Below are 14,545 nucleotides of genomic sequence, written 5' to 3'. Positions count from 1 at the left end.
CCCGGCATCATTCATTTTTTTTTTTTTAAATAATTTCAATTTTATCTTTTTTTAATTGGTTAATCAATCTAAATATCGTTTAAACACTGAATTTTTGAAAAGCGGAAAGATATCCTGTGAAATTGACAAATTAACAATTTTTTAAAACGATACTTTTGCAAAATATATACTCCTAATGAAAATATATTATTGTAATGTTGCGTTATCCTAGCGGTAACGTGCTTACCTATCACGCCGACGGCCCGGGTTCGATCCCGCCGTCATTCATTTTTTTTTTTAAATAATTCCAATTTTTTCTTTTGTAACTGGCTAATAAATCGAAATATTGGTTAAAAACTGAATAGCTCCTCGACCGTCATGTTCCCCTGATACTTTTACAAAAATTTCGAATTTTTCACTCGCAGTGAAAATTTCAGTGAATAACTCCTTGATTGTCATGTTCCCCTGATACTTTTACAAAAATTTCGAATTTTTCACTTTCAGTGAAAATTTCAGTGAATAGCTCTTTGATTGTCATGTTCTCCTGATACTTTTACAGAAATTTCGAATTTTTCACTTTCAGTGAAAATTTCAGTGAATAGCTCTTCGATTGTCATGTTCTCCTGATACTTTTACAGAAATTTCGAATTTTTCCCTTTCAGTGAAACTTTCAGTGAATAGCTCCTCGATTGTTATGTTCTCCTGATACTTTTTCAAAAATTTCGAATTTTTCCCTTTCAGTGAAACTTTCAGTGAATAGCTCCTCGATTTTTATGTTCCCCTGATACTTTTTCAAAAATTTCGAATTTTTCAATTGCAGTGAATACCTATCGAACGAAAAAATTGGAATTATTTAAAAAAAAAAATGAATGACGGCGGGATCGAACCCGGGCCGTCGGCGTGATAGGTAAGCACGTTACCGCTAGGATAACGCAACATTACAATAATATAATTTCATTAGGAGTATATATTTTGCAAAAGTATCGTTTTAAAAAATTGTTAATTTGTCAATTTCACAGGATATCTTTCCGCTTTTCAAAAATTCAGTGTTTAAACGATATTTAGATTGATTAACCAATTAAAAAAAGATAAAATTGAAATTATTTAAAAAAAAAAAAAATGAATGATGCCGGGATTGAACCCGGGCCGCCGGCGTGCCAGTCGAGCACGTTACCGCTAGGACAACGCGCTTATTATAAATTATAAATTCATTAGTGGTATATATTCAATACATTGAATAATTTTTTCCATTGAAATTCCACAAGATGTGGTTTCCTCCTTCCGTACGTGCTACAGTCGGCTAAATTTCAGTTAAACAAATGAAAAACAAAAAGCATTCATACAACAGAAAATAAAATTCACCCCGTCGACTTCCTGGACACCCCAGCATTGCGTGTGGTGCCCTCCCTCTCTTGGGGTGCAGTACTACAATGCAACTGGGGTCACTTAAACCCCCAGAACTGAGCCTCTACATTAGTCAATCCTCTTTGGTTCCATCACTGACAGGAGGTGTCATGGAATCTGGACTCGACTCTCAATGATTATAAAATCATTGTGATATTTATTGTGACTCTGGTGCAATTAGTTAAAATTTCGAACTTTCTCGATGGAATGAGAGGAAAAAAATCACCATGAACGACAGTAGTATTCCAATAGTTGAGCCTACGGTAGATTACACAAAGGTATCAATTATTATTATTTATGTATCAACTTGAATTGCTGATGATTTACTGATCTTTACAATTTTTATCGATCCACATGATTTAATTATCGACAGGTGCCACCGATTCATCAAAAACGTACTGTATCATTTATAAATCATTTTGTAGTGAATACAGTCTCGTTTTTGAATAAATTCGCGTTAAATTGCGAAGAACGACTTTTTGAATTTGAAAATAAACTTCAGAGGGTAGAAGCTGCTCTGGTAATTCTTGAATCTCGAGTAAGTCAATTTATATTATTTATATTTATTTATTTTATTTATTTTTTCACTGTTACATCCCGACAGGGATAGGGGATTTTCTATTAATGAAATAAAAAGACTTCCAATTTTTTCTGATTAATTAATTCTTTCAGCTCGCATCAATACCAGGTCTGGACTCGAATCTCCTTGAAAAACCAGATGAACTGAAAACCTGTGATCCTAAGAATATTGAGACTGACAGTAAACCACAGACAGTAGAACCAGAAAATCGAGAAGTTCCAGTGGACATTGATGAGCCAGATAAAATAATCGAAGAAGCAAAAATACAAGCGGAGCCAGAAGTGCCATCCCCAGAACTTCAATCGATAAATAAACACCCACTCTATGAAAAATACTTCAAACTGGTGAACCTCGGTGTTCCAAAGCCAGCTGTGAAGTTGAAGATGACTCAGGAAGGCCTCGATCCATCTCTCCTCGAGTACAATTTATTTATACCCATTCATTCCATCCTCGTGGCGAAACGTCAATTTTTCTAAATCACTTTTTTTTTCTTTCAGTGATCCCCAACGACAAGTACCCAAAGCTGTACCAGACGCACCTCAAACCGAATAAATCAATCACTTGTGTATTTTTTTACTCAATGAAATTAATAAATAATGAACAGATATTTATAAATTCCTGGGAATTTATTTATTTTTTATACAATGGATATCCAAGATGTTAAGCTTAGAACTGGATCATCTGGCCCTGTAAAAAAATTGAGTACATTTCATTTGAAAACAATTTTAAATTGGCCAATTACACTTGTCGTGATTTTAATTTAACTTCTGAATTCACACTGACCTTCCTCTTTTTGTCACCTCCAAGCTCGAAGTGCTTGCAACGCTTCAGGGGAATTTGTTTTCTGTATTTGCACTCTGTGCACTCCATCCTCAACACGATTTTCTTGGTGGTCTTAGCCTGAAAGCAAATCGTAGACAATAATCAGTATTTTGCCTTTCCTCTCAAGAACAGTAATTCACAGTAATTTTTTTTATAGCTGACGGATATAAATAATTGATAAAATGTCAGTGCACACCTTCTTCCTGAAGATGGGCTTCGTCTGTCCACCAAATCCCTGTTGTTTACGGTCATAACGTCTACGACCTTGTGAGGCATGTCTCTCTTTACTCTTTTTGTACTGAGTAACTTTGTGGGGCTTGTGAACCTTGCACTTTTTGCAAAAAGTGCGTCTCTGTTTGGGCACATTCACCTAAAAAAAAAACATTATCAATACCCGAAACCTCCCACAAGAAACTCCAAATTTTCGGCACAAAAAAATTAATCCATCACAGATAACTCTCACTCAACCCTTCCCAATTATTTATTCTCGTCACTGGCTGAATTTTTTAATTTCCCATGATTCAATATTTTTAATAAACAATTTAAATCAGATAATTGTGATAGGTTATGATCGACGATTATGTCAGTGCAGGCATGGAGTTGCAAACAGCGAAAAAAATATTATAACGATAATAAACTCCACTAAACGCTCATGAGATATTCTGAATTATAATTGCGATAATACGAATGATTATCGGAATAAATTCGGATGAAAACTGGGAATCGAAAAATTCACGATCGACCTACCATCTTGGATGTTTAGAAGGAAAAGGAAATGAACAATTCAAACCGGATGCTGAGAGATGGCCATAGAAGGCGCATGCGCATCTACATAACCTGGCGCTCAACTTTCCCATCTCAAAATGATTTTCGCTCGTTATCAGGTATCACCAGATAAATTCCACAACAGCCGGAAATTTAATTCCCGAAAGTCGAAAATTTTTCCTAAACGACAAATAACCCCCAGCAAATATTCCTCATGCCAAAATCACCAGAGAATTGATTTTTTCCGGATGTTTATCACGCCAATGCCCCTACAATGTATAATTTAGAATGCGAATTCACGCATTGTTGGTGCTCAGCTGACAATGGCAACATAATATTCCATCGAGACTCTTCAAGGACTCTGGAATCTATGAAACGATAAAAGGGCGAAGGTTGCGTCTAATGCCAGTCACAAGTGCACATTCCAATACATTCTCGGAGTATTATTTTTGAAAGGCCATCGTAATATTCAATCCCCATCGACCTCAACGCCACCTAGACCGCCAGAAAAGCCCAATAAAATTATCTCCACGTGAAATAAATACAAATCCAAATAAAAAAAATCTGGCTAGCAAATTTTCATGCGAAAAAAAAAAAATTTCAAACCTCTCATTCGCCACTAATTATCAACTCGTAAAATAATTCCAGGTAAATGATCGGTACAATCAGCGCTGATGTAGCTTGCCCCCCAGCATTTTGAATCGAAAAGGCGACAATTCCGTAGCCTCGAACCGGACATTCCACTCCGGCCCCGAACTCTCGAACCCCTCACCCATCAGTCGTTTTAATTTCACCGACAAATCAAACCACCGATCTGACCCCCAAATTAATCTCCCCATCAATCATCACCAAAACTTCACACCAGCAATTCGATCGATAACCAAATTATTCCAAAACACCGTGAATTTAATTTGGCCAATCAGCGATTTATCGAGTTTCAAACCCGCGCCATCTTCATTTTTGAACAAAGCCGAGTTGAGACTAGAACACATAAGCGTCCAGTGCATAACAATTTGTGAAAAAGAAAAAGAAAAGACGAGAAGTGAAAAATATCGGGGACAAATTGATCGGATAAAATAACGGAGTTTATCGTGGTAGGTGAAACTAATAGTGAAATTCAGTGATATTTTGTTGATGTTGTAAGGACATTCTTGTCATTGCATTAATCCATCTCACTTCAACGAATTAATTGTCCCCTTGCTCGGTCACTCTCCCACTCGCTCTCTCCCCTCTCATCATCGATTCCCCTCTCAGCCTCCACCCTCCCTCCACCATCCCCACCACCTGGGGTTTTCGCCTGGTTTCGCCTGACGACGCTGCTCTCTCGGGCATTTCGCCGGAAACCGACGCCGCGCGAGCACGCACCCAATTTTTTTCCCAACTCACCTCGAGGTTCTCTTTTTACGCGCCCATATTACACGTTTACGCGCTTCGTGCTGACCACCAATACTTAAACCTCAAATTAATAAAAAAATCGAGAAAAAGAGTTCATCTCAAAATCAAACAAACTCCCCCCCGGAAATAACACGTGACGTGTATCAACGCACATTTTAATCTTAATAATTAATTTAATACCTAAAGCCAACGATGAGTACCAAGGAAAACAACGAGGTTGCCGTTGAGAAGGCGACGGAAAACGACAAGGCGTCCGGGGACGCGAAGTGCGAACTCAAAGGGATCAAGAGGGCGGCTGAGGTGAGTTTTTCCCATCAATTCATTATCTCATTGTCATCCACACATTAATTAATTTGATTTTTCAATCGTTATGGGGGGAGAGTCGTGGACTGATTCAAGCGGGAAAAATACTTGGACGCCCCAGTGACGTTGGTTTACCTCCATTCGATAAACTATTTTATTTTCCGACATTTCCCCCTCACAACCCCCCCACCACCACAGTCTATTGTGATTCTCTTCGCGTGGGTGATAAATACTCGGTTTTCAGAGCAATTCAATCACCCCAAAAAATCCAAATATACGATTGAGCCACCAATGAGTCAATGAATTAAAGGATAAAGCGACATGTGTCTCGAGAAATAAAGTGTAAACGCCGGCCGGCATTTTTCGTGGTAGTCACTCATTTTGCCATTGACTCCCATTCACATTCCTCGGTGGTATATTTTTTTTTTCGATTATCCCCGTGAATTCAACACGTACCAAGTGATGCCCAACCAAAAACAAATAGACCAATGTAAAAATAAAGATGTCGGACAAAACGCGTGTGTGCGTCGTACACGCCAAAGTGGACGCCATTGAAATAACGTCGCGTGGCTTCGGTTGATCACCCCTGGAGGTGTACGTTCCCTGCAATCGTCACAATGCTTTTCATCTATAATTACCAATGCCACATTACGCCGAATAACACTCTCCCCCCACTGAACCACTGATCAATAATTTAAAAAAAAAAAATAACATTGCCCCAATGGTATCAACCTATCAAAAAGGCATTCCATTATTTTCTATTTATCAGCCACAACAGCGCCGTCCTCTATTAAACCCGTTCTATCCGCCATGTGCTCGCCAAAAAGTACATCATACAAAACCGCGTCACATCGAAAATTTTTCCAATATTTTCCAGATAATTAATTCTCTCAAACCGCGATATCACATGTCTGAGACGCGCTGATCAAAATCCGCCATTTTCATGCAACGCTGTCATAAATGCATATTTTACCCTCCCCCCCCAAGCCCCTGGTATTATTACATTTACAACAGCAATAGCTGTATTTTGGCATCTCCCGCGCATTTTCCTTCCGGCACCCCATGGCCGACCTGGGGTCCCACCATCATGGCTGCTCCCCCCCTCGACCCCCCTCTTCCCCCTCGTTACCCACCATCCCTCGACTCTCCCTCCCCCAATTTTCCCCAGGGAAATTTATTTATTCGATCTGTTGTGGGAGTAGAGTGGTCGAAAATTCTCGATGACATCTTTCGTAATTTTTATGTATACTGGTTTTTCTATGTTCCTTGAAACATTTACTTGATAAAGAAAGAGGATCCCCTTCTCTTGGGAACAAGCAGGCCAACAGCAACGCCATGTATTATGATGTCGCTTGGCGCGCTTGCCTGCTTCGTCTCTACTTTATCTCCCTCTCCCTCTGATACTTTACGAACTTTCGAGAAAACATCGCGTCACTCGTTTCCCTCGTTCTCCATTCCCCATTACCAATTCCTGATTTTTCCATGATTGCCATCGGGATCACCAGGTGCATGAAAAATCAACAGGATAGGCTGATGATGATGGAGTTGATGTGATTGAAAATTTATTTTTCATCTCATCGTGTTATTTTTTTAAATTTTATTTTATCAAGGAGTAAACGTCTCCGTTAACCCATAGCATCTCGTGTCTCTCTTCATACGTTTTTTTTTTTAAATCCTCTTTCCCCTGAAAAGCCCCCTCTTCTCATCACTTATCTTCGCCTTCCTGAGGTACGTCACGTGGAACCGGCGCGACTTCTCGTTTCAACTCGTACGCGCGCGCTTCTCTCTTCAACCATCAATGTATTATAGTCCTCTCCACCATCCAAAACCAGAAAAGCCATATTTCAGGGTGAGAAACAACGCGTGCCACCCAAACCTACCTATTTCACACTGGATTATAGAAAGCTATTATCGATCGATGAGTTAAAGGCTATTCTCTCGTTCAGGAATTGACTAATTCGATATTAAACTCATGACCTCTTTTTTCATTTCCCCCATTTTTCCATTTTCTCCCTTCTCCCCCCTTTCTCTTTATTTTCCTCATCTCCATTATTTTTCATCATTATCCACATTTATTCATTCCTCCAATATAATTATAATTAATTATTATTTCAATAATATACGAATATATCCAAAGGTATTTCGAGACAATCAGACGATTGATATGCGATTACCTAATCCCACGGTTTTTTTTCTCTCATTCTCTCTCGTTGTTGCGCACATTGTAATGGAGGGGGAATTGTCATTTCGCGGAGTAAATTCATGGATTACTCCCGAATTTGATGGAAAAGCTGGGTAATACAGTTTGCTCGTTTACCCACTGAAATGAGTGATCAGTTGAATCGAAAGTTGACGGTGCTGCCGTTGTTTCAACTGTAATCAACACTTCATCCATTTGCGTCCTCAATTACACGGATAATCCAATGATGTACGTTTATCCTCGGAATTTCGATGTTAAAAAAATGGAAATTGAGAAGTCAGTGGGAATTGTTCGACTCCATTCGCTTTTTCGAGATTGAATTTTCAAATAAACCGCGGGAATTACGCGGGTTTAGTTCGACTTTAATTTTAGATTCTTCTCGCCATGTTCGATTATATCACAAATCCACTCGATTGTCCACATTATTGTCGCAATGATACTATTGATGCTCTCATTTCTTTTCCTACTTTTCCATAAAAAGGTTCGTTTTATCATCCGATTGAGGTATTGCTTTTGAATTTCACAAGTTGCATTAATATTATTAAATTGTGGAGTTGATTGGTGTAATTGAGATAAATCAGCTAATCGTAACCCATCCGCAGGTGATGAGAATTACGCTTGATTAAATTTAATGGTCTGTTTTAATGGGGCGAGTTCCTCGTCCATTCTCGTGGAGCGAAAAAAAAAAATCTTTGAAATGAATTTGAAAATGCCTAGGTTATCTCTTCGAGACCTTGTGATTAGTGACTGGTTGATACGTAATCGTTATGTTGTTCGAGAATTATTCGATTTTTAGTTCCACGCCAATGTACCCCACCACTGGCGTCTACCACTTTTTCCAGTAAACAAATGAGAAAAAAAAAATCAATTGCATAAGTTGCTGGTAATTCTTCGATTCAAAGTAGTATTTTTTTTCTATCTCGACAGAATGGATCTCATTTATTTTAACGGTCAATTGCGTCTGGGAATTTGTTGTTTGGGGGACAGTTAAAAAATGATAATGTCAGGATATTTTTTTTTATCCATTTCCGACATTCCGCAGGTTTTTTACTTCCCCTACAACAAACTTTACATCATCCCCCACTATTTTTCCTGTGCCTCGGGAAAAACATCTGCCAATTCCACCATTTTTTTTCTTGCTTTTGTGGCAGGACGGGGTATCGGGACACACCGGGTGATTGTTAATTGATGCTCCAACACACGTTCCTACTTTTTTTTTAATTCCTAGTGTATCTTTTGTCTACAATATCCCTGTGATTCCAGAAGAAAAGCTCTCACACTTGGCTCAAATTGCCTCCTCTCCTAAGTACCTTTTCCTTTTTATTAAATAACATTTCCATAACACAATAATAAAATACCAAAATATTTCCGTGATTTTCGTTATGAATTTTGTTGTTAATGTTCAGGACAAAGCTGACGACGTGAAAAAACAGAAGAAGGAGGAGAACGGGGATGGTGATGTTGAAGAGGAGGAGATTGACGAGGACGTTGAGGACGAAGAGGAGGAAGTAGACGGTGATGAAGAGGAAGGTGACGACGAGGTTGAGGGTGAAGAGGACCTCGATGACGGCGAAGGTGAGTCAAAGCCCCGATTGCAATCGAAAAATTTCTTCTCCAAATGGTATTAATTAAAACCTTCAACCCTTCACAGAGGAAGAGGACGACGACGCCGAGGGTGAAGTGGAGGGTGAAGTAGAAGACGAAGAGGACGACGCATAATGAAAAAATGAAAGAAATAAACAAACTGGTGAAAAAAAAAACAAAAAATAAAAATGTTAAGTAAGTAAGAAGGGGAGGCAGATGGCGCCATCGTCGAATTTCACCGACAATCTTTTCACAAAAAGCGAAAACACTTACTCTCATATTGAGCGGTTGGTTAGCGATTGAAATAATAAAAGCAGTAACGATTTATGAAGAACAAAAGGAAATAAATAAAGGAAAAAATTGACGCCTTCGCCCAAGTCCTCCTAATCAATAGCTGAAACAAATATTAATTACAAAAATAATGAAGGAGTTCATGATAAAATACTATGATCCAACTCATGCCAGAGTTGTAGCGGGCCGACACAATTTTTTTGTGGTACACCTGCAGCAATATAACCCTTGGCTCATTGCAATTCTGGCACCCCTTCTAGCCATCACCAAATACTGTTTCTGAAAAATCATCGATATTGTGACGAGAATTTTTTTTTTAATAAAAAAAATGACAATTGAAGTCTCAACTGCTCCGAGATGATTAATGAAGCGAATTTCCTTAGATACTCTTCAAAATATTCAATGACAACCTGATTATGTCGGAGCCTTCCACCTTTAGAGAAAAATGCACCTACACCTTAGCATTACGTCGAATATCGCGGCGATTATATATATGTATACATATGTATATCGTTTTTTTTTTTATTATTATTTTTTAACTCTTAATTTTGTCATCGGAGAAATAATCATTTGTCAAACTCCTTGGTATTTGTCGCCATCTGGCTTTCTTCACGGAACAGTTTTATAATGACTAAAAAAATGAATAAAAACGAAAAAAAAAAACAAAAAAAACTTATTTAAGAAATGATAAGGAAAAAGCTCTATTGTATTTAAATAGTGTAAAATGGACATTTGTGGGAGTGATGATTTTTTTACATTTTTGAAATCAAATTGCGTTTGTAGATCGACGAATGTCTCTCACATAGTGCGCGTGACTGAGTTTTTAATTTCAAGGGATAAAAAAAAGAAATAATACACAATGAGATGAATTAATTTGATGCAAATTAAAATGAAACTTATGAAAACGACAAGCCGATTTAATTAAATGTGTAATAGAAGAAGAAAAAAGTGTCGTAGCAGAGGTGTGAGTCTGGCAGACCGATTTTAAGTAAAAACAAAAAATTAATATAGAAATTGTAGTTTAAGGGTTGAATGGACGATTAACTGAAATAGTGGTGCGTTAATACGTAATACAAAAGTGAATAATCATGGATCCCGAGGCACAGCACCGCTCAATTGTTCGATGTATAGATGAATTATGCAAAGACAATTATTCGTTTTTTTTTTCAATAATCGAAAACTTCAGTGACAGATTGATCAATTTTATTTCCTATCCTGCCTTGCATTATTTAATAACATCTCGTTGCGATTTGCAATGTTCACCAGGTGTGTATGACTACATGTGTGACTTTAACCATTGCATAATAATTATACATAGCATGTATAAAGTTATCAAATAAGAAATCAATTTATTATTAACGAAGTAACGATGTGAACTTAAATTTGCGACAGATTAAAGAACAAATTGAAATTAATCATGAAAAATTGAATTCTAGTTAATGAGAAGGAATTAAACTCTGGGTAATTAGTAGGGAGACCCTACTGAAATACAGTGCACGATGTTTTGCCAACACAAAGCGTCTTTACCTCGGGAATACGAAAAATTCATTCTCTTTCGATTGTACATTTTCAATAAAATTCGAATGTTCAAACTATAAGACAATATGCTGAACAAATGGTCATTTACGAATAACGATAATTTTTTTTCTCCCCACTCACAACTCTAATTAGAATAATGGAGTTTCTTTGTGATTACTTCCATGCTCATTGTTTCATTATTTTTTTATCATTTTCTTTTTATTTTTATTTTTTTTTTCTCTTGTTGAGTGCAAAAGCTGCTGTGACTGGGGCGAAATGGGGATATATTAGAAATATCACAGTATTGATCATGAGTTTTCTCGGTCACCTGTGAAGAAATTATTTTTTCCTCGCGATTCTAGAAATGGATGAGCATTTCGCTCACCCCAGAGCCTCAGAGTCGGGAATTATACTCCTAATTAAAAAAAATACCGTTGAGAAAAAAAAATATTTCTTATGTTATATAGAAATAAAAGAGGGAAGCTGCAGATTGTTTTAGAGAACACCCACTTCCAACACTGATTCATTTTAGTGAAAAACTTAATTGAAGATAGAAAATAAAAGAATTACATTAGGCTAAGAGTTTGGGTTTGTGTGTTCATAAAGAAAAATGTCTTGTTCAATGACTTTTTGTACAGGATTAATAATCACTTTATCTCGATATAAAAAATAAAAGAAAAGAAGAATGAATATTTCTGCCCATTCCATCAGAATTGACGAGAAACTTTGTATTTTTAAGTAAATACATTTTGACAAACAATAAAAGAATTCAAATATCGTTTTATCGTTTATTTTTATTCTACTAGTTCATTTTAGTCTTATCACGCGTCACTTCCATTTATCACAGGCTTCAAAACAGGGTAATGTGTAATATGTAACAAAAGTGAATGAGAAAAACATGAAAACATTTTCTTTTGATACTTTGACTCACGTTAATTGTATATTACAAGTGAAAAATGAACAAAAAAGGAAAAATAGCAATAAATACAAAAGTAACTCATGACAAAAGGATATCACATCGTTCTAGTGGTCAAGAAAAAAAAAAGAGTTTCAGATAAAATCGAGATTAATTCTGTCGTAAAGAGGCATTACCACCTGATATATCCATTTTCGACTTTTTGTTGATTTTTTTTCTCTTGAAATTTTCTCTTGATATCAATCAGTACGAGGAATATTTCATTCAACAAAATAAAAAGAACATTTATTATATTTAATCAGTTCACTTCGGAGTCAATTTATTCTCGAATCCCATATCCATTCGTCCGGTGGTTTTTGGCTCTGAGAGGCTTTCAAAATTCCTTGAACCGCATAATCATTTTCCTCGTACGTTTCGTGGCCAATTAAGCCAATTCCATTATTATCATTTCTCTCGTATCTGCTGAGCTCCTCAAAATCAATTTCCTCGCTGAGTTTCAGGGCACTTGTCAGAGAATCAGAGAGTTGATTCAATCTGTCGCCAATATCAAAGTCCAATAAATTTTGATTCATATCAGTCTGAGCTCTTGAGTTGTAGTCTAAAACAAAAAAAACACCCTTCAGTAATGAATTAATCAGATAAATACCCGGAAGCGTGAACTTCCCACGCAAATTGCTCCCAGAAAAACGGATACTCACCGTAATTGAATGGTTGTGTTTGCTGGTCACTCAATTTCACGATTATAGGTTGCAATATCGGTTCAGGTTGCACCTGCCAATCTCGCTGATTGTTGAAGGGCACTGCGGGCACATCTGGTGCGATGGGGGTGGTATTCCTGGGGAAAGGGCTTTGGTACATGCATTGTGAAGGATGTGGTGAGGGTAATGGCTGATAACTAGGTCCCACCGTAGGTCGATTTCGGTATTCACACGGCGTCGGGTTGTTAAATTCTCTCAGAGGCATTTCCAGAATATTTGAATTAGCATTCTGCCCTGCATTGAAAACTGGTGGTGAACGAGCATCAGTGGAGTACTTTGGTTTCTTCAAAACTGCTCCATCAATACTGATGCTCTCGTTGTAGTAAAATAATTTTTGTCTCATTTGAGGAACATTCCATGTGCCTTCAAATCCTGATTTGTGGTGTATTGGGTTGACTTCTTGGTTGAAGCTCTTCCCCTGAGGATTGTGGATTGGACACTCAGGGTTGATTATCGGGGCCAGGATGCAGCCACATGGAGCCCTGTTCGGGTGCTCCAGCAGGTCAATGCTCTTGAAATTTTTTCTTTTTCGTTTGAGGGATACCTCAATGTCCGCATCCGTTGGTGTATTCCTCATTGAAGACGAGGGCAAAAGTTGTAGAGACACGGGCTTTCCAGCGTCATTAGTTGTTGGTTTCACAAGTTGAACGAAAATATTCACTGGATTGTCGACATTTTGGGTGTAATAGGGAGGGGTCTGGAGAATTATCGCCGACTGAAATATTAAAACAAAAAATTCATCAGATTAATTATCAAATAAACTGTCAAAGTAATTGGTCAATTAAAAATAATTAATCTACCTGTTCAAAGACATCCCTAGATGGATGAAAATTTCCAAACGTCTCCCAAACGACTCGTCCCTTCCGTTCCTCAAAAAATCTAACTTTAATATCATCTTTCATAATTTTCTGACAGAATATCATCAACGGTGTACCTCCAGCAACTGAAGCCACAGCTGAACTTAATTGACATATTCCCAAATCTAGAGTTGATTGTTTCGCGTGAATAGGATCAGAGACAACAGGTTTAAGTTTTATCTCCCCTTGTCTTGAATTTGCCCCCGGGGGTCTGAGGTACACTTGAAAACAAAGTCGCACTGTGTTCAAGTCATCAGCTGTTATCCGAGTGTCATCGTATCCCTTTCCAAATGGATCCACACCCGTCTGCTTCCTCTCTTCTAGGGATTTTCTAATGTCCTTTCTCTTCACGCATTGAATTCCCAAATGTTTGAACGCAATCTCGTTGCAATTTGGATCTAGGGCTGTTGTAAATATTCCGTGGTAGGAACCGGCCTCTTTGCTCACAACACGATTAGGATGTGCTCTGTACTCGTCTTTCGTCACACAGGAGACTATCACTCGGCCATTTAACCAGGGTCCGACGATCTGAAGTAAAAAATTTCAATTTGCCAAGACTTTATATCAAATTATCCATTTTAACCCACCTCTCCATTCAAATATCCAAATTATTCATGAATTCTATACCGAAAGACAATTCCTCTCTCAATTCTCTAAATTATTTTCCCCTCCAAATATTTATCTAAAAATTCTTATTTTAATGAATAATTTATTTAATGAATTTTAAAAATCATAGAAAAAATAAAAATATTGCGATCGTAATACGTAATACGTGGGATGTTAATTAAAAATAATTACCCTAATCGTTGGATATGTTTTGTGTGTGGGTGTGCTGTTGATCCCAGGAATACTTCCATGGGGTCGTCTCTCACTCTCGTATCGAAACCGAAATGCTTTGCTAGCCGGTTGTTCAACAATTTCCACGTACGCTTCAGCCCTCATAATTACTTAACGAAAACGAATAACAATTGATAATTATTTATTGACGGACTATTCACTGACACGTGTTCAAGGCACCTGTTCGTGCAGCTGACTGACGGTAGAAAATTTCCATCCCTCTTTATATGAATGAAAGGTACAATGTGATTGGAGAAGTTAAGCACGTGCCCCTTCCTCTGTCCTGGGGAGGGCCTCATCGGCTTAAACAGTGGATTTGGGCCCCTCATTCATTCT

General features: G+C 37.6%; 4 protein-coding genes across 6 annotated transcripts; 2 read left to right on the top strand and 2 right to left on the bottom strand.

Moving 5' to 3' along the window:
• The first annotated feature begins 1,478 nt into the window (after nucleotides 1–1,478).
• On the top strand, nucleotides 1,479–2,578 carry CCDC53 (Coiled-coil domain containing 53). The gene is made up of 4 exons (XM_011309349.1): nucleotides 1,479–1,661; nucleotides 1,757–1,921; nucleotides 2,056–2,381; nucleotides 2,461–2,578. Exons 1-4 carry the CDS (start codon nucleotides 1,611–1,613, stop codon nucleotides 2,513–2,515), a joined length of 597 nt encoding a protein of 198 aa, XP_011307651.1. The 5' UTR covers nucleotides 1,479–1,610; the 3' UTR covers nucleotides 2,516–2,578.
• Nucleotides 2,569–3,634, bottom strand: RpL36A (ribosomal protein L36A). The gene is made up of 4 exons (XM_011309350.1): nucleotides 3,533–3,634; nucleotides 2,982–3,155; nucleotides 2,747–2,863; nucleotides 2,569–2,650 (listed from the first exon to the last, which is right to left on the bottom strand). Exons 1-4 carry the CDS (start codon nucleotides 3,533–3,535, stop codon nucleotides 2,630–2,632), a joined length of 315 nt encoding a protein of 104 aa, XP_011307652.1. The 5' UTR covers nucleotides 3,536–3,634; the 3' UTR covers nucleotides 2,569–2,629.
• A 760-nt stretch (nucleotides 3,635–4,394) lies between these two features.
• On the top strand, nucleotides 4,395–10,953 carry LOC105269253 (acidic leucine-rich nuclear phosphoprotein 32 family member B-like). 3 transcript variants are annotated; one of them, XM_011309347.1, is made up of 4 exons: nucleotides 4,395–4,644; nucleotides 5,132–5,245; nucleotides 8,855–9,023; nucleotides 9,100–10,953. In XM_011309347.1, exons 2-4 carry the CDS (start codon nucleotides 5,138–5,140, stop codon nucleotides 9,165–9,167), a joined length of 345 nt encoding a protein of 114 aa, XP_011307649.1. In that variant the 5' UTR covers nucleotides 4,395–4,644; nucleotides 5,132–5,137; the 3' UTR covers nucleotides 9,168–10,953. The 3 variants fall into 3 exon arrangements, with proteins under 3 accessions (XP_011307649.1, XP_011307650.1, XP_011307648.1); XM_011309348.1 differs by lacking the exons at nucleotides 4,395–4,644; nucleotides 5,132–5,245 and adding an exon at nucleotides 7,820–7,929; XM_011309346.1 differs by lacking the exons at nucleotides 4,395–4,644; nucleotides 5,132–5,245 and adding an exon at nucleotides 8,398–8,622.
• Nucleotides 9,928–14,391, bottom strand: LOC105269304 (proto-oncogene c-Rel). The gene is made up of 4 exons (XM_011309439.1): nucleotides 14,171–14,391; nucleotides 13,316–13,900; nucleotides 12,456–13,230; nucleotides 9,928–12,355 (listed from the first exon to the last, which is right to left on the bottom strand). Exons 1-4 carry the CDS (start codon nucleotides 14,312–14,314, stop codon nucleotides 12,072–12,074), a joined length of 1,788 nt encoding a protein of 595 aa, XP_011307741.1. The 5' UTR covers nucleotides 14,315–14,391; the 3' UTR covers nucleotides 9,928–12,071.
• Between the last annotated feature and the right edge of the window lie 154 nt (nucleotides 14,392–14,545).

Source organism: Fopius arisanus, unplaced genomic scaffold (assembly GCF_000806365.1).
Source record: "Fopius arisanus strain USDA-PBARC FA_bdor unplaced genomic scaffold, ASM80636v1 scaffold00066, whole genome shotgun sequence".
NCBI lineage: Eukaryota > Metazoa > Arthropoda > Insecta > Hymenoptera > Braconidae > Fopius > Fopius arisanus.
The sequence above is the reverse complement of the archived record's forward strand: the minus strand, read 5'-3'. Positions and strand labels throughout refer to the sequence as shown.